The sequence below is a fragment of the Apostichopus japonicus genome, chromosome 3 (genome assembly GCF_037975245.1).
Source record: "Apostichopus japonicus isolate 1M-3 chromosome 3, ASM3797524v1, whole genome shotgun sequence".
In the NCBI taxonomy this organism is placed as follows: Eukaryota; Metazoa; Echinodermata; class Holothuroidea; order Aspidochirotida; family Stichopodidae; genus Apostichopus; species Apostichopus japonicus.
Genome location: NC_092563.1, coordinates 21,791,361 through 21,810,087, shown reverse-complemented (window position 1 = coordinate 21,810,087; position 18,727 = coordinate 21,791,361). Strand labels below are relative to the sequence as shown.

The 18,727-nt window shown below is 37.1% G+C and overlaps 1 protein-coding gene across 2 annotated transcripts in view; it reads left to right on the top strand.

Moving 5' to 3' along the window:
* The window catches only part of LOC139965449 (uncharacterized), a 42,852-nt gene that overhangs the window by 1,695 nt on the left and 22,430 nt on the right, over nt 1-18,727 (top strand). For both annotated transcript variants that reach the window (XM_071967792.1, XM_071967791.1), the window contains exons 2-4: nt 548-653; nt 15,335-15,408; nt 16,604-16,675. In XM_071967792.1, coding sequence (XP_071823893.1) covers nt 548-653; nt 15,335-15,408; nt 16,604-16,675 — 252 coding nt within the window. The remainder of the gene's footprint in view (nt 1-547; nt 654-15,334; nt 15,409-16,603; nt 16,676-18,727) is intronic.

Here is an 18,727-nt window from a genome sequence, read left to right as displayed (position 1 = left end):
CCACTTAGAAGAAGTGTTGCATGCATTTTGCTGCCAGTAGACATTGCAATCATGTATGCTATTGCTTTATACAGTACCTGCCAGCCTGGATCCTGACACAGGTATTTGATATATATGCTGGAGTCGTGGGAAGGGCAGGAATTAGAAAATTGTTCAGTGGTTTTGAAATTGTCACCTTTGATGGCACAATGTTGGCTTGGAAATCATTTCTGTGAAAACTGTTTTGGAGGACCATGGCATTGTTAAGGGAATACTTTGCTGGCCAGTAATCACTGGCTGTTTGAATGGAGTTTTTCCGCAGAGTTGGCCTGGTGTGCTAGCATTGGCAATAATGTCATTTCCTTGCACTTATTAATAGAACAAACAAGCGTCATAAACAACTTGCATCCACGCATTCAATGGAGTATGTTGTTTTGTTGCACATCTATGAAGGATTTAGGAGAAGAAGAAGAAAAATTGATACAACCTATCTCTTTTAAGAGATTAAACTGTTGAATGTTTGAAAGGTTTGACTGTTGAGCCTTTTCTCTTGCCTCCTTTATTTCAGGTAGTGGACAGTCAGTCTGACATCATCTCTGACAGCAGCAAGTCGAATGCGAGACCCAAGTTGAAAGTGATGGGCAAACATTGCAATAAAGTGCATGACAACAAAGGTGAGTGGTGGTATGGTGTTAAAGGCATTAAAGACTCGCCCCAAACGGCGTGCGGCCATCTGAAAAAGTTAACTTTCTGTTGCTTGCAAGTGATGTTTTGTTTGTGTCGCTTCAAAATGCAGACAGTAATGAAACGTGATACCTTGTTATCTTTAGACGTTTCTTCTTGTGCGGGTCTTCACACCCTTTAATTCAGGGCTGAAACAAAGGATCGAAAGGGCAAGACAACAATTCTTTTTTGAAGATTGATTGAAATTGCTTTGGATTTGCATTGACATGGCAGGTCAGCATGTGCAACATTTCATCAGCTCTCAAAGTCACAGCAAGGCAATTAAATTGCATACAAGTCAGAGAAACACTAACAGAAATGGTAGCAAACAAGTAGGAAAAATGAGATCGATTGTAAAACCGTACGTCTCTCCCTTTCATTTCCCGCAGCTAACTTAGTAGCTGCGGTTTATCTATCACAAAATATCGCAGAAGATGGGACAATTTCTGAGCCTTGATTTAGTTTGATTGTGAAGCTTTCATGATCACCACAATTATGGGGCCACCTATATGGAAGATACAACTGCAGCTAGTAGATGATTCATGTAGACTACAACATGGTTAGTGTGTGTGTATGTTTGCAGGTACAAAATTCTGTTGATTCAAAGGTACACTGTTACCAAGGACACCAATATTTGAAAGATTGTTATTTTCCATAATGCAGCAGATTTCCCAATAAGTGAAGCTGTACGGATTTAGAAGTTATGGTAGAAAATTACCCATTTGTTGAAACCAAACTGTTTGGGCTTTTCAAATGCCTCGCAGGCTTGGCTTTCATTTCTTTGCAGTGCAGTGGCATCTCTTTGAAAACAATTTTTTGTTAACAAGCTTCAGGCCGAGTATATCATTAAAACAAGGCAGCTGTTTTCTTTTCATAGCAAGACACTCCACAATGGGACCACCCCACCAGGATGAAAAAAAAAGCTCTGCTTTTTACAAAGTCCTCTTGCTTTGTACCATTGCAATGGTCAGTTTAACCTAAGCAGACAGTATGCTCTACACTGTGTAATGTTGGTATGCAAGAATGCAGTACAGTATGTGCCCTACAATTTCATTAATTAGACATACATATATTGTGTATGTGCAAACTGTAGGATTTTAAGTTATCGATGGTATACAAAGTGTTAAGAATTGGGATGTGCATTTTGAAATGGTGTTACCTTGCTCTCTGCAACTCAAATAGCCAGATGAAGTCTAAGAGGTAATATGTACATACTTGTGAGAAGAGATGGTGAACAGCTTACCATGGGTTTGTTGTCTGCTCCTCCACCTATCCGCCAAGATGCAACTTAAAATTGGTAGAAATATTGATAATCAGAATGTAATTCCTGATAGTAGGCTATGTACACCAGTTGAACAAATCTGACCCAGCTCTATATACTTGCACTGTGCATAAAGTACTGTACATATATATATGTAGAAATTGAGGTCGAGAGGGTGGCTGGTAGATATTGCCTACCCCAGGCAATCCCTCACAAGTCATAGGTACATTTATAAGTCTTGGTCTAAAATGAGTTTCTGAGGGGTACCAAAAGGAACAACCACATTTTTAAAGTACATGTGTCCTCACTGGAAGCTTTTATCAATGGCTGGTAAGAAATACTGTAGGGATAACATGTATGGATAGTAACAGGGGAAAGGACAAACTACTTGGAAAGTTGCTTTGTACCCTTGAAATGTTGGCAGAATTATAGTGCATGTTGTGTTTCTTAGTATATACTGTATGTCTTTCTCAAATGTTTGTATGTTATGGTTTACATAAGTTGCATGTTTCAAAATTCTAAGAAATGTGGAGTTTTTATAATTGTCTTAATTATAATGGAAAATGGAAACCTTTCACAAGGAACATCATTAGTGACACATTCTTACCCGTTATGCAGAATGCTGAAATGAAACTGACAAGCTCAGCGAACTTGTGGCCCTTTTTGTGAAATCGAGTAAATTAGAAAAATTATTGTTTTTCTTGGACAAGCTTCCTTCCTTTTGCATATCTATCGATATAAGGATATCCTACAGACAGTTACTCCAGCTGTGCTCATGTGCTGTACATAGCTCCTCGATTATGACCAGTTTTCTTTATATTTTTTTCTTACATTTATGAAATTAAAATTGTCATCTCTTGTCACTCATATCAGGCAGGCATAGTAACCTATGTGGTCAAGTTGGCATATTTATGCATGTGTGTGTGTGTGTCATGGAGATCCGGTGGTGAGGGCGATTCCTCGGGATAGTGAATAATGGCTCATCTCATACTTGGACATGTGGCTTGGTATTATGAGTTCAAAAGCTGTAGTTTTGTGCATGAATATGAAAGGTCATTTATGGTCAGCAGAGGTCAAAGTGTGAAAATTGTGTAAGTGCTTTAATTGATCATGTCACGAATGGTGTAAGTGACAATAGTTTATTCGACAATGGTTGGTTGCCACATGACATGAAGAAAATCTGCAATATTTAGAAGAGTTTGAGTGTTTACTATATAAAGGTCAGTTGAGCTCTCAGTGGGAATACCTTGTAAATGCCATGTCTCAAGAAGAACTTCAAAGTGTGCAAGAAATGGCTATCATGTTGGGAAGTGTCAGGGTCAACTATGGGCAAGTATATTTCAGGAAGCAAATAGTTGCTAGACCTCATATTCAATGTGTGGCTTTCCCCTTGTTGAATAGTATCCTTCTGTTTTTGGCAGCTCTAGGTCAAATGGTTATTTGAGATCTTTAGACAGTATTAAGATACATTATGTATTTAATTCGTTCCTTACAAATAACTCCTCATGACAATTTCATGGCAAATCTGCATAGTTTGGTTCTGGTCTGTACAGTTGTGATATACATACTGTATAGACCTGTACAGTAAATGGTCACTGTTCCCATGCACGATATCAAAATTCATAGCACATACAGTACAGTACCGTACGTCAGAGAAAAGTGATCGATCAGTACAGATTTGGATTTAAGTTAAACATTCACTGTGGGGCATTATGTGTTAAGTAAAGTATCAGTGAGGAGACGGATAAGTTGATCGCTTGTCAACAACCAAACTTGGTAAGCTTTGGAATGCCAATCGTTTACTTCATCTTGTTTGCTAGTTTTAGTTCATGTTGTACACGATAAGTAATTACTGTCAGAGTCATTACTCTGGTTTTGTACATATATACTTGGTAAATTAAGAAATGTGATTACAGTGTACTCATAAACGTGTTTGTATGTAACTAACAGTATAGTATATATACTGAAGTGTGCTTTTACCCTTCTCAATGTACATGCAGTACAATACATGAATATGTACATGCAGTGATGTACAGAATCCACAGTGTAATATAAGGTTACATGTGGTTGCTGCACTTTGTATGATAATTTACACCATGCACGTAACAGTTTTTTGCATTTGTATATACAGTATGTACTGTATGTATATATATAAATATGAACATTGCATTACATGCGGTCCAGGTGCAGTAAGGTGCTTTAATTACTTGTGTACGAACCACCAGGAGTATATTCAAGCGCATTCTTCTGAGCTGATTTGCTGGTACAGTATTATCTAGTTGACTGTCAAGTCCTTTTGTCAGCATATGCATATAAACCAGAAATATCAGTCACATTTTCAGTATTCCATTTTCATTGTTGCTCAGTTTCTGTGTTGGATTTCATGTGTAAGTGATCCTCCAAGGATCATCTTACATCCTGTATATATGCCAATCCTAAGCTACTGAAAAGTTCCTTGCTTGATGCTTCTAAGGAAATATCCCTGATGCATGACAGAAGCTGTCAATATCTTTTCAGGTGTTTAATTTTGTACACATTGAGGAGTGATATTGTGATGGCTAGAATTACACTGAAAGTGTACCACGTACAGTGTGATGTTGGTGCTGAATGACACACTGTACCTACAGTGTTCAGTGAACATGATGTATAATTTACAAATTATTAATTTGTAGTCTACTTTGTTCATCTCTCAACTGTCTGTTACACATATGGACTCCTATCTATGTAGCTTATAGCAACTGGTAAACATTCTTGCAATGTCCCCCCCCCCCCACCTTCCAAATCTACTGTACTATTCCAAAGAATATGAAATGTGTTCCAGTGTTTGAACAGTTACCATGATGTGTTTGTACTATGTGCATGCATGTGTAGTGTTGTGTGCGAATGCTCATCTATTTGTACACGTGTACTGTATTTGATAACACTTAGGCAGTAAGCAGGCAGTAACTTCTACTAGCAAGGTAGATTGTAATGCAGGATTTGAAAAGAGACATGTAAGTGTTAGTATGTTCCTAAACATCCAAACCCAAATAGTTTTGGAGTTTTCCTGTTTATTGAATGGCTGCTTGTTTATACATACTGTATATACCAGTCTGTCTCTACTCAAGACATGTGCTAGCTCGTGTACGTACAGTACCGTCAAAACTTTGGTCACCGTTGAGCACTGCACTTTCGTAGACGCATGTCTAGGTCACTACCAGTACCACTCACTTGCTCGCCCTTCTGAATGTTTTACTCTGAAAGTTAACAGAAGGTTACATACTTACTAACTTGAACCAATTCTACAAAAAGAAATCATTGTTCTGTTACGGACTATCATCCAATCAACTCCTCAGATCATATGTCTTGACTACTGCTTATATAATACAGTATATATGACAAGAGAATTCGCTGTGGTAGACTTACATTTTAGCACGGAATTTTTAGTAGTGCAATGATCCGATGTCATGTTGTCAAACACCCATGAGAAATTGTGCTCAGTTACAGTACTTCAAGAAAACTTTAATGAGGAATTAAAATATAGTTTTGACCTTTTTTTGTGCTTTTATTTCAATTTTGAAAAGCATTGCATTGGAGAATGCGCTGAGCACGATTGCCTAGGCTTTACTTAGCGCCAAAAAGATCACCCAGAAAATATCTTTAAACTTTTAGGGACTCCAAATGGCACTGTAGTTGTTACTGTTTATCACACTTGGCCTATTTGCAGTCTTTAACTAGTGCAGTGCTGCAGTGCATCAAGAAGTTGGATACTTTCAGCGATCTGCCAAACTTTAAAGGTTTCTACTACCAACTGCATCAAATAAACATTGAAGATCACAGCACAAAGCCTGTAGAGTCAATCATGAAAAGGACCTGTAATCCAGTGTGTACAGAACTGTACTTCATCAAAGAAACTTGATTTTTTTCCAGTTTTTGCAAGAAAAGACAATATTCCTTTTGACAACTGGTTAGGTTGAAAGGATTTATTTTCTCAGTGGTTGCTGATCCTTCTGCCATCTCCTTGACATGTGTTAAAGCAGTAAAATGTAAATCAATGTTAATTTTGATCTCTTTGGCAAACCAGGTTGGATTTCAGGTTCTGCAACATACAGTAAAGTCTCGTTGTTATTGTTCTAGTGTGACACACGCATAGTAAATATACTCAGTACAGTTGTAGAGAGAAAGCAAAAAATAATTTTTTGGAACTAGATTAAAGTTCAAAGGGAGAGAGAGGTTTGTTAAATAATGGAACGGCACTTTAATTGTTACACACAATTGTATTATTTTAACGCTACGCAAGTATGGAGATATGGGTTCGATTACCGTATCTTCGAATACAAATTAAAGAGAGAGAAGTATTAGCAAACAACAATATTTAATGCCAAAAAAAAGGGCCATTTGTAGGTAAATGTTAAAGTTCGAGGGCCAAACCTGTTTGCCTTTGAAGAAGATCCTACTAGGATCGATAGTACATCAAGTGCCACCAACCTGTACATTAAATACAAACTCAACATGAGCTACATCAGGGTTAGTTGTACCAAAGCTGACGCTATCTACCATAGCTGGTAAATGTTTAACATTCATGACCAATGAAATTCAGTGCACTGTGCGGTTAAAAAATATTGTTACTTCTTGCATGAGTCGACAGCCGTCAAGGTTAAGAGTTGAACTTTCCCTATGACGATGTAAGAAGTCAGAAGGAAAATTTTTTTTTGTGATGAACTATTTATTGTAATCAACAACAGGCACACTGTACTTGTGGGCATGTTGTACGTACTCGCAGCACACACAGAGAGCAGAGAGACCGAAGACCTACTGTACGACGACGACGGACAGCATTCCTCCGGTGGCTCGAGTCAATATCAATATCATGCTACATGTAGAGGTCTGTTTTTTATAGACCTGTTCTGATTTGTAATTGAGATGCTTCAGCATGTACAGTTTAAGCCAATTACATACTCTTGAGGTTAAAAGCTAGATCGAGATGGATGGCCGGTTTTGACTTTGGAAGATGAAAACAGCAAGATGAAGATGATGATGATGTTAGGAGTAAGGCCCCCCTGCTAATGGATAGGTTATTCTTATCCATAGACTTTACAGACATTCTTAGTCAACAATACTAGAGTGCTGTGAATTATTGTCAGGAAAGATCAATTCAAAATAATGTATAACTTGAAACATTGCAATATTTTGTTGGGTGTTATTTGATTCCTCACCACATCTCAAGTCAGTTGATATCGTTTGAGTAAGTTTACGTTTCTGAATATTTTGACTTTTTTTTTCTGGTTAAGCAATATATTGCCTGGTATGATGAGTTCAGTCAGTATTTTGAACTATCTTCTAAAGTTGATTTGACTTTTCTCACCAAATTTTCTGCTAAAACCAAATGAACAATTATTGTACATTTTGAAAGATGAATGGTACAGTATATTTTCACAGAAGTCTTGCATTATGATGTCTATGGCATTTGAAACGTTAGTTTGGAAGAAGAAACTGGTTGCCTATATATGTTTGATTTCTCAACATGCTAAACATGTCAGATTTATCAACTTCTCAACTTTTATGCTGTTTACACATTATTAGAGTGAGATAATGCTGTTGCTCAGAGGCAACATTAGTATTGGAATGGGGTTTAAATCCAGTGGCATGGACAGGAATTTAAAGGTGGGAATGGAGGTGGGGGGGGGCAGGGCCTAGTTCAACATTTCACTCTGACGGATTTAGGTTGGAGACTGAAAGGGCCAGAGGCGAATGGAGGGTTTCATAAAGATGGGAGAGGGAACACCATGGGGTCATTGAAGCTGACTCTTATGAAGGGGTAGTCTGAGGTCCTCCCCTAGAAAAAGAAAAGTAGATGCCAAAGGTACATTTTGATGCTTATTTAGACTATACATTAGGTCTACAAGTACCTTAATTGCGAGATTGTACTAATAAATAATACGAAACTAAAAAATACCCCCCCCAACTGATTCAGTTAATGACCTGAATCTGTATGTGAGGGTCAGATGTTAATGAAGTACTTTTCTGTTAAAGGAGGGGTCGCTGCAGTGGTGTCATTGAAGTCGTCTCCTTCGAGGTTGGTTTGGCAGGGCCTTCCCAGAAACAGAGAACAAAAATTAAATGGCAAATGGTGTATTCTATGACCTTTAAATACTTCATGTGAGGTTGCAGAAAGGAGGGGCTTGGTTCACCCCAGCTGAATGCAAATACACCCCGACTGTGAACCATTTCCTCTCCCCCCCCCCTTCCTCTGCTCATGCCAAAGGTTGAATTGGGGTATGCCAATGTTTTAATCCCCATGGTAGGAGATGGATCTTCTGGTTATTCAGCAGCCATTGGAGATATTAAAAGAAGATGGTTTTCAACATAAAACTGCCATAAAAATGTTAATAATGAAGTTCATTAGGGAATAAATAGTCCACTTTAATTTCAGACATTGGAATTAAAGAAACCTCTAGTTTTCAAATGCACCAGTTAGTAGATCTACTATAAACAGGCCTGTGATAAAATGCTAGTGTGAATTGATTCTGGGCTACCAAATGTTGAGAATGATCCAAATAATACCATTAATGACTAGTTCATTTACTGTATATATCTGTTGAGTGCAAGAAACTAGAAGGAGGGGTGAGGGAGGGGAGGGGATGTGGATCTTAGGTTGCTCAAGATTCACCCTCTTGGTGTGAAAAATGACTTGGTCCAGTTGGTGAAATGACAGACCAAGTTACAGTAGCACTGTGTAAATAGAGCTGCTTTATAGTACATGTTGAAGATGTAATCCCCCTGATGTGCCATATTATGCAATGCTGTACTTGTATAAAAAGCTATAGTGTGCTGCAATGTATCAAAAGGTACAGGCATTTTCACCTTCTCAGACTCTCTGTTAAGGTCTTAAAAACAATCCTGCCTTGCTCTTGCAGTGTTGATTGTTTTGATGCCAACCATAAATCTGTCACAACAGTATAGATTTGTATTAAATTTACAGAGCCCGACTGTTTCAGTCTCAGGATGAGATTGTTCAGGACTAGGTTATCTAATCTATGGCAAGCATAAACATAGTGTTCTATATGTAGGGCTTGCTCACTCAAGAGGTCTTCCCTCTTCATTAAAAGTTTGGATTTATATCTAAAGACGAAACTTTCTGCTAGAGAAATGCTGTGTGCAAACTGCTAATACAGTAAGTATATGCTTCTAGATAAAGTTGGTCCGATCTACTGCTTTGTTATGTACAGATCTTATATCTGAAATACTCATTGTTCCTGCTTAGCAATCCAGCTGTGAGAGATTCTTTTAAAACATCCCATATCTCTTTGACATTCGTCCAGCTATTTCTTGTTTAATGCTCGTCCAAGTTCCTCAGTAATCAATATGCTGATAATTATTGATCAGTGCTCCTTATTTCTAGTTTTCATGCTTTTAGTTCCTTTATACTAGTGTAAATTGCCTTAGATGTTTTTTCTTCCATACTGTACAGAATAAGGGCTAATATTATCTTTTGACTTTGCAAGTTTTTTGGGGGGATATTTAACAACAAAAAAAGTATTTATCTTCCACAGTTGTGACTTAAATGATGAATAGTAGAAATGCTGGTCAGAGGAATTTTTTTTTGCCAGGGAAAATCCCCCTCATCATTGTAAGAGCCAAGAAACATTCAAAAGTTGCACTTTAAGGATAAATGGATGATGACATCAGATCTTTAGTGAAGGCCTATTTTATGTTAATAATAATTTTTCCCAGATTTTTGTTTTTTGATGAAATAAAGTTAGTACATGTTTAAAGCACTAAATTGTAAAATGTAAACCTGGTCTTTATTCCATGCAGTGACAGGATGCAATGGCCATAACTAACTGCCTACCACTTCTTCAGATCTGGTGTGGCGTTATTCACGAAATACCTTTGAGACTATGATTCTTGTTCGGATCATTGCAGTAGACTTGAATATATTCGTGAATAATGAATACCTAAATTCATGTGTGCTACTGGTTTCATCAAAATTTGTATAGGATACTTTAACATCTTGGAAAATTTTGTAATGTGAGAAGCCTTGCTATCATACGAAGTGAATTAAGTGAGGCTCTGGATGTTTCCACCATCAAGAAAATTGTCACAGAATTTTGATGTTTAACACTTCACTCCACAGTCGAATTGGATTTGAAAAATGTTTATATTAATAATGATCACATAAAATTACACAAAAGGAAATTAATAAAACTACCAGATCAGAAAAACAGGAACAAACATCTAGGCTTAAACTGTTTGTATTCGCAAATAATTAAACAAATTATGATCAGGTTATTTCAGGTAAATTTGATCCTAGTACATTTATTAAAGGTCTATATAGATAGGTTGGAACTTTCTTTTGGCCCCTAACTTAAGTAGATTATGGGAAACGACTTTAGCAATTTAGAATGCCACATAGCGTCCAAGGGTTGTTACCATCCAGCTGTAATCCCAGTAGGATTTCATAATTTAGTGTTAGAGACTGGATCATTGCTCTGTGAGAAATTGTTAAAGAAAGGTTTTCACATACAGTAGCTAAAGAACCCTGTTTTTTTTCTGTCTAAAGCTATTTTGCATCCTCTCACATGTGTGGTTACTCAAGGAAGTGTATGTTTATGTCTGGTCTACTCTCACCTGTCAAGCAATTATTATTTGACGGGGGGGGGGGGGGGGAGTAAGGAACATGGAAGACCACCTTGAATACATTGTACCCTGACACTTGCCAAGCCTTGCAATCTCATACATTTATCTGTCTTCCCCCTCCCCTCCTCCCTCATCCCTCCATGCTCCTCTCGCTCTCTACACAACCCCACTACCCTCTTCATGTTCCTTTCTTCATGAACACATAACAAGTCTCACTGGATTTACTGATTTCTTTGCATAAATTTATTAATCTTCAAACTTCCCAAAATGGATGAAGGATGCTGTAAATGTTAAGTGTCCATCAACCTTTTAAAACAGTTTACAGGTAAAGGGTTTCATGTTTTCTCCTATTTGTGGATTGAAGGATAGTATACTGCAGTCAATAGTTAACATGATAAACACATATGTATGTCTTCCTGTAGTAATTTCGCCTGCTATCTGTACTTTCGTTCACAACCGATGGTTGCTGTGCTGTATGCGGGTGTGCCTAGTGTATAAAACAATATCTTAGTTTTGTGCTGGTACATATACAGTATGAGATATGATGTTACAAACTTATAATGCCTAATGTTAAATGCATAATAGTACACCAGCTAAATTTATATAAATATCCCATATGGGACATCGGAAGAAAAGGTTAAGTTTGTTAGACATTCAAGCAGTGTTGCCAGTTTGGCATTTTAAACTGCAAAAATGACAAAATTTGACGTTTCTCAAATTTCATCGCGCGTAGGAAATGACCAAACAGCATTTCTTTTATTTTTATTAGTGGCTTTCCATTTAAGAGAAATAATAGTTTAAAATAATCAAATCCCACAAAGAATATTGATTTCAACCTTTTCATGTTGTTCACTCTAACTCAAAGGGCATATGCTAAATGAACACAACTACACATTGATAAAAACATTGGAATTGTTTTTACCACGTTTCACTACCTAATGTTCACGTAAGAGACTCACCCTGCCAATTGCCAAAAATCAAGCATACCAAAGAATGTTCATAATTAGATAAACAATGACCTTAGTTTAGGTTAGAATTTTAAAATAACTTTCTAAAATTAATTCTCATTAATAGTACACCACCTTCTCTGAGGAAGGTATATTAACTCAAGTCTAAGGCCTAGTCACAACTCCTGCTTGTGGGAGAAGTAGGAACTTCTCATCTTTTGGGGACATGACTCAAACAGTTTTCTCCAAGGTTTTCTACTCAACATATTCAGTGCGAAGTAATGTATAAATTTCCCCCGTCACTCTCTACTACAGACGTCCTTAGGACAACCGTCCAAAATTCAAAATTGAACAGTTTTGGCAAAGCATCTGCACTTCACATAGCAATCTTTTCAAGTGTTGCAGGTTTACTTCTTTCAAAACTCTTCAAAATTTGGCAAATTGTTTTGAAGTACGGCCCATTTCATGTAGCAGAAATTTACCCAGTGTAATCTGGAGTTAATGATATCTCTACAGGTCTTGTTCATATGACAAAGAAGCTGTTTGCTTCAAGTTTTACATGTTAACTTGTAAATTAATGTACTGTACTACTGTACCATCACACAGTACAGTACAGTTGGCAGTTAAATGAGTTTCATGTCAAAACGACAAATGATTGTGACATGTGAAATTGATCCTTTATATCTTATCAGTCAATTGAGCTGCTAAGGCTCTTGTGTTACTAAAACCATGGACTTTAAGTTGCCAAAGTTTGAAGTATCGACCATGGTCCAAGTTGTTATTTAAATACAGTACTAGTTATATGAGTTTGAGATGTTACAGATCTGTAGGTCTTACAGTATATATAGCAGGGGATTTCCACATGTTCAGTTTATGTTGGTCTCCCGTTAGTTGTCTTAAACACATTGGTACATGTAGTCCTGCCATAACAGGTTGCAGGTTGCTTTTGTTTGAAACTCAAGTTAATTTGTTAACATCATCCATAATTCAAATTTATTAGATTATTCAAATTAAAATAATATATTTGTGAAAATTTTATTATGAACACAATATAGCAGGGAGAGAAAGGGATGGTGCATTAAATTTTAAACTGAGCTAAGAACTGTACATTGTAGTGTTGAAATCAGTTGACTGTTACTGTAGGCCTACTGTACTGCACCATGCCTTTAGTCATGAAGCTCCTCCTCGATATGAGTGTATGCTTTTACAATTTCTCGGATGCCACTGCATCGACTATTGAATGATGATGCAGTCCCCCCTCTGAGTGGAGTCATACTGTAACTCTTAGGGCAAGGGGGGGGGGGATCCAACTCCAAAGTGTTTTGAGTTGCCAGACCAGACACCAGTCACACCACACCTCAGCTTGCCCCATTCTCCTCATACCATTTGTCGTTTGACAACGACAAAACATTACAGGGGAAGGCAGATGTCACCTTTTGGCAAAGAGCCCCTAATACTGGTGCTGTAGGCTAAAATGACAAGCCAGGTGAGTTTATTTGACACTTGGAAAGGCTTCTACAGTATAAGAACAGCTGTTGTGGTAAAGAGTGAAGTACTGTAGTCAAAGCTCTTTACAGCAGGTCCTTCAAAATGACATTTTTATTGAAAGATCTACTGTAGATATATGTCTGCTGTGATAGGATGATGTAGGTTAATCTCTTGTACTATCGTGAAGTAATATTAATGTGCTGGACAAAAGTGAACACAGTATTTAGATTCATCAAGCCTAACATGATAACCAGAGTACAGTGATTGTGATAGGATATGGATTTATCGATTTGAGCAAGCATGTTCAAATCTTGCTGAAACAGAAAAGAAAGCAAGAAGTTTGGATTGATGTTATTCTTTCAGAATGTTATTTATTTATCAATTAAGTTGGAATTTTGTTTACTGCCTGTTTGATACTAACACAAATCATATTAGCTATATAATGCGTTTCTCTACTCACTGCTTAAATAAACAAAATCATGGCTTCAAAATGTACTAAAGTAATTAATGCTTAAGTTGCATATTTTTTGTGCTATGTAGGATTATATAGTGCAAGCTTCATGTTTTGTTAATTTAGCTAGACCGTGTAAAAGGTTACTGCCTGGTCTATTTAAGCTTTGCACTGTGTGGAATGTACTTTCTTCTGTCAGCAATTATAAATTATGATCAATGTTGGGACAATATAGTCAACTTTTAACTTGTTCACAATATTTACATTAAATTTGATATTATGACAGGTAATTGTAATGCTACGGAAGGGAAGACATTAAATGTCGTAATTTATAATCAAGACTGACAATACCAATGGAATTTTGTAAATTACCGTTCAGTCTTGCCCGGAGTGTAAAAAAACTACAAAAGCTGACGCTCTGCCAAGTGCCACACAAACTTCATCCTACCAGTAATCATTTAATTCCAACATGCCGTCGCAGTCAGGCAGAAGACAGCGCTGCTACGTACCAGACCTGATTCAGTATGGTACTTGTGGGTTTGACGTATTTATGTAAGGAACATTCATGTACTTTCTCGACGTCACACACATTGGTGACGACTGAATGTTGTGTCTGGAGGATATGAATCAAACCCACTGTATGTTTCTCCCCCCCCCCCCCGACGACAGGGTGGATCTGAGATACGTACAGTACCCTTATCGTTTACAGTAGAAGTGGTACTGTACAACGTTTTTAGTCATAGTACTTCACAGACCTGTATTGTGAAAATGCAATAAAACCAGCCACAGAATTATTAAACATGTTTGAGAGTTTTGGATGTTTGTCTTTTGATGATGATGTGTGGATCATTTGAAGGAAGTTTTAAAGATGTATGGTTGAACATGATAATCTAATATTTAACATCTGCTATTCTACATCATACTGTTCAGCAGATGTTGGATGATGGTACTGTTAATTATAGCTTAGTGTGTAGAGTTGCAGAGTTTTCGGGCCAAGAATTTCAGTTTTAGCCATAATGCGAAAATAGTGCAAATGCATAAAAAAAAAACCTGCTGGTTAAAATCAAATTTCCACTTGCAGTTTCCTTGAATTCATACAATAATTTTCACTGGCAGCAATATGGCCGATCGCATTTTGATATCCGCTGGCAAATGATGAAATCCATTACCATTTAAGCATTAGTGTACTGTAAATATAGCAATGTATGATCCTAATCCAACCTGTCTTCTCAGCTCCTTGCTCTAGCATTATCGCTGCAGGTGGTCAACCGTGGTTATTTCCTAGATTCCTGAGAGAATGGGTAGAAAGTACTGTACATCACTGACCGTTTATTATGATTACACAAGGGGATTTACTTTTATAAAATAGCCGTGTTTACAGTTTGCCTATAGTCCATACAAAGGTCACATCTTGTTGCGCTGAAGCAGCATAACGTGCAGGGATGTTGCACAAAGTACAGCACAGCATATATACACTGCTTGAAAACGGATGCGCTTGATCAAATGTTTCTCCCTTCGGTGGATAAAACAGCGGACAGCGGCATGGGGCAGTGATCGATCTTTGAAGGATCACAGATTATGTATGCACAGATGGATCGTTTCCCTTGTCAATTCATCATCAACAAATTTAACAGAACTTTTGTTTTATCTAGCTATAACCAGCGTTACCTAAAATTAGCTTTCCTCACAGTGTGTTGATGAGGGTCGATGACAAACAGTCCTAACTGAGAGCACTGCTTAAATGTGTCTTTCAGTCTTTCTCAGATTCCTCCATAAATTTGTGTAAACTGTTCCTTCTGATGGTGTTGTTTGTTCTACTGAGCGTTCCTTGTCTTGTTCACACACTGTTTTCCTTTACTTTTGCAGTTCTCATTGGACGAATAGAGATGGATTCATTACAGATAAGACAATCTGATAAAAGATATGAATGCGTATTCAAAGTAAGTACTGATGTATATATGAACAAAATGTATATATATAAATGTACACACATATATATATATATATATATATATATATATATATATATATATATATATCGTATATGTATAATTGAAATCGTAACGAGTTGTAAAATCCAGAACAGTGAAAAAACTTCCAGCCTCCACCCGGATTCGAACACGGGCCTCCCGCTTTATATTCGGACACCTTAACCACTAGGCTTTGGACGCTGATTATATGTCCAGAGGTTCGAAACTGGTAAGGAAGGTTGTAATTCCACTGTAGGCGCATACATATATATCACTGGAAGCATCTGCTATATTTTAACAAAGTATCACTTACATGGTATAGTTACTTCACATTTTCGGCCACTTAGGATTGAGTCGTATATTCTTAATTTATCTTTGAAATCAAGTCTGTTTCTAGTTTTTGCCACGTTGTTTTTCGGGGGGGGGGGGGGGAGGGGGAGAACAGGGATAAGACTGATAGCCTTGTCCATTGCTTAAAGGGACATAAGCGGTTGTTGGTGCCACTGCAATTCAATTATAAAGTATATGACAGTGATTATCAAAGAAATATGGTTAGTGGCCAAAACAACCTTCCAGGTCTTATGCACTCTTGTATTACGCTCCTAAAAATGAAATTTATTTGCAAATCAGAATAGATTATATATAGTTGCAACTTTTCCAGCCAACAAGAAGAGTATATAAACTCTCATGTTGGATTATGTATACTTTTAAGCGCAGAACAATGATTTTAAACAGAAAATACTTATTATATGGATAAAAAGTTTATCAACAGTATTTAGTTTTCAATATATTGCGATTGCCAAGACTTTTCTTCCTTTTTTCACTGTTAAAATAAAAAAAAAAACTTAAGGGAAACCAAGTAGATGGTGGTAAAAAAAAAAATTTTAAATGTGAAAAATAAATTTTAATCAGGAAAAATAAAAATGGCAATTAAGGTGTCTTGGACACTAAATACATGAAGTTTTTAAAGCCATGTTTTCCAACTAGCTCAATATTTCTTTGACGGCAGTTTCAATTTTGTGTGAAACGCACACGCTATGGATGCTGTACAACCTGTCATGTGGAGGTACAGTAGCACTGTACAACATGTACATGCAGTATATGTGCAAATTACTATTGTTTTGTTAACCATTGGCATGTTGAAATTCTTTTCCTCAACACACAGGTTCATTGGTTAGATGGTTGCATTACCACTGTTTGCAAGACACATGCCCAACTGTTTGAATTCCAAGGAAAGGTATGTCTTCAAGAAAAATCATTCACATGTGCTTAGTTTTGATAGTTTTTAGTATCTTCTGTGTTGGTGTGGGTGTATGTGCCTCACTGTGTATGTGCCAGAGTGTGTGATTAAGTCATTCATGTTTATGCTTCACATTATTTGGCATTAATTTTATCACCATCCTGTGTGTCATTACGGACCAGTCAGGTGGTGCTTGATTCTTTCAAGTATGGAAAAGTTCTGTTCATCTTTTTTGTGGGACCGTTCCATTAAAATCGACACTGGAGGTGATAAAATTATTAGCTGCCCAAGAGTACAAAAGTCAAGTCTTGAATTGCATTGCATTGATAGCGTGCAAGTACGCAATGCGGAGAGATTGCAATAGGCTATACAGTACAGTGTACACATGTAATTTAGTGAACGAACGCAGTTGATCAGATTTCCTGAGCGGGAATAGCAACAAATCTTCAGCATATTTTACACTTAAACACATCAAAGTAGAAGGGAATTTTACAAAATGATGAAATTAAGGAAGAATGCTCATGAATATTTCCCTCCCTTTCATTAATTTGAATAGAAATGTAACTGCAAAATGGAGAATGATATTAGTGATTTTTAAGAATTTCTGGACCAGATAGAGACGGCTTGGACCGGGACCTTTTTTTGGTTGGTCCCCCGGGCTCCCGGGTATCTGTTCCCATCACCAAAAGATACTCATTCTGAAGTACAAATGAATGAATATATTGCCCAAAAAATGTAGTACTTATTAAAACCTGGTAAAATATATCATCAGTCCCCCTTTGTTTTCTTGGTCTGATTGTAGCAGAGAAGGAAACTATTACTAAAATATTGTTCACCAAAGTATTCAAATACCCAATGGATCAATCAATTCAAACAATTTTGTAGAAATAGCCCCTTTTCTCTCTTTTTCTTTGTTTCCAAATTAACCCATTTTGTTAGTATTAGTCACGTATAAAAAAACACCATTTTGGGAAAATGTCATAATTTTCAAATCCCCCCAAAGAAAAGCATAATGTGAAATGAAACTAATGAACTAGATTGTTAAAATCAAATTCCAAACTTGTATACAATTTAGCTTGAAAATAATGATAAAAAAATCAACTGGAGGAGACCAATTTAAAGCTCGACTAGATTTTGTTTGGCACATTGTTGATTCAAGAAATCATGCAGGTTTGCAGCACACGTACGCTAGTGATTTCAGGCCATCAGAGCTTATTGACATCTTGAGGCCGCAGGCTGATTTGAAAGGCTGGCAGATTGCTGGGCATTCTTCCTCATTTCACCTCCTCATTAGGAAACATTTTGCTCATGCTCCTTTGATCGGATAGGCAGGGAAAAACAAGAAGAAGATGGGGAGTGATGAATAATTTACTCGGTTGATGGAATCGTTGATTGTTTGGTCTTGACTTTGGATGTGCTCTCCTTCATAATACTGTTGGTCAGTATGATCAAACTGTCAAAATAAGAATGAATCAAGACTTTTGGTGCAAGTCCCATTCAGAATTAAATCAGCCATCTCACATTTTTAGTGTTGTTTGTACGAGTACAACAGCATGTTTACAGGTTTGATTAGAATTCTTCACGTTATGAGTACCAATACGAGGTAAACGTAAGTATGAGTCCTTTTGTGACCCCTGCACTAGTATCTAGTCTAAAAATTCCAAATCGCACTGGGTTACGAGATCCAGGTAACTACAGTGACGCATGGATTAAAAGTATGAGCACATGTATAGTCACTGCAAGTCTGGTGTATACAATCTTAGTTTCACCCGGTGTGAACTTCCATCTGTTGAATTTGACATGAAAATGGATTGCGTTTTGTCATTTAGCAATTGATCTGTTGAGGAAAAAATAGCTGATACGATATTAAATATTGCTCTGTTGCTGCAATAACTCAAAAGATGCTTGTAAAACTGTTCAAATCCAAAGATCGACAATTAAGAAGTTTAGTAAATTGGCGTCATTTGCATTATCAAAGGTTTGAATATCAAACAAGATGATTGCCTTCTGTGCCCCAGATGACCCTCATCGGTTCACTGACCTCTTCCT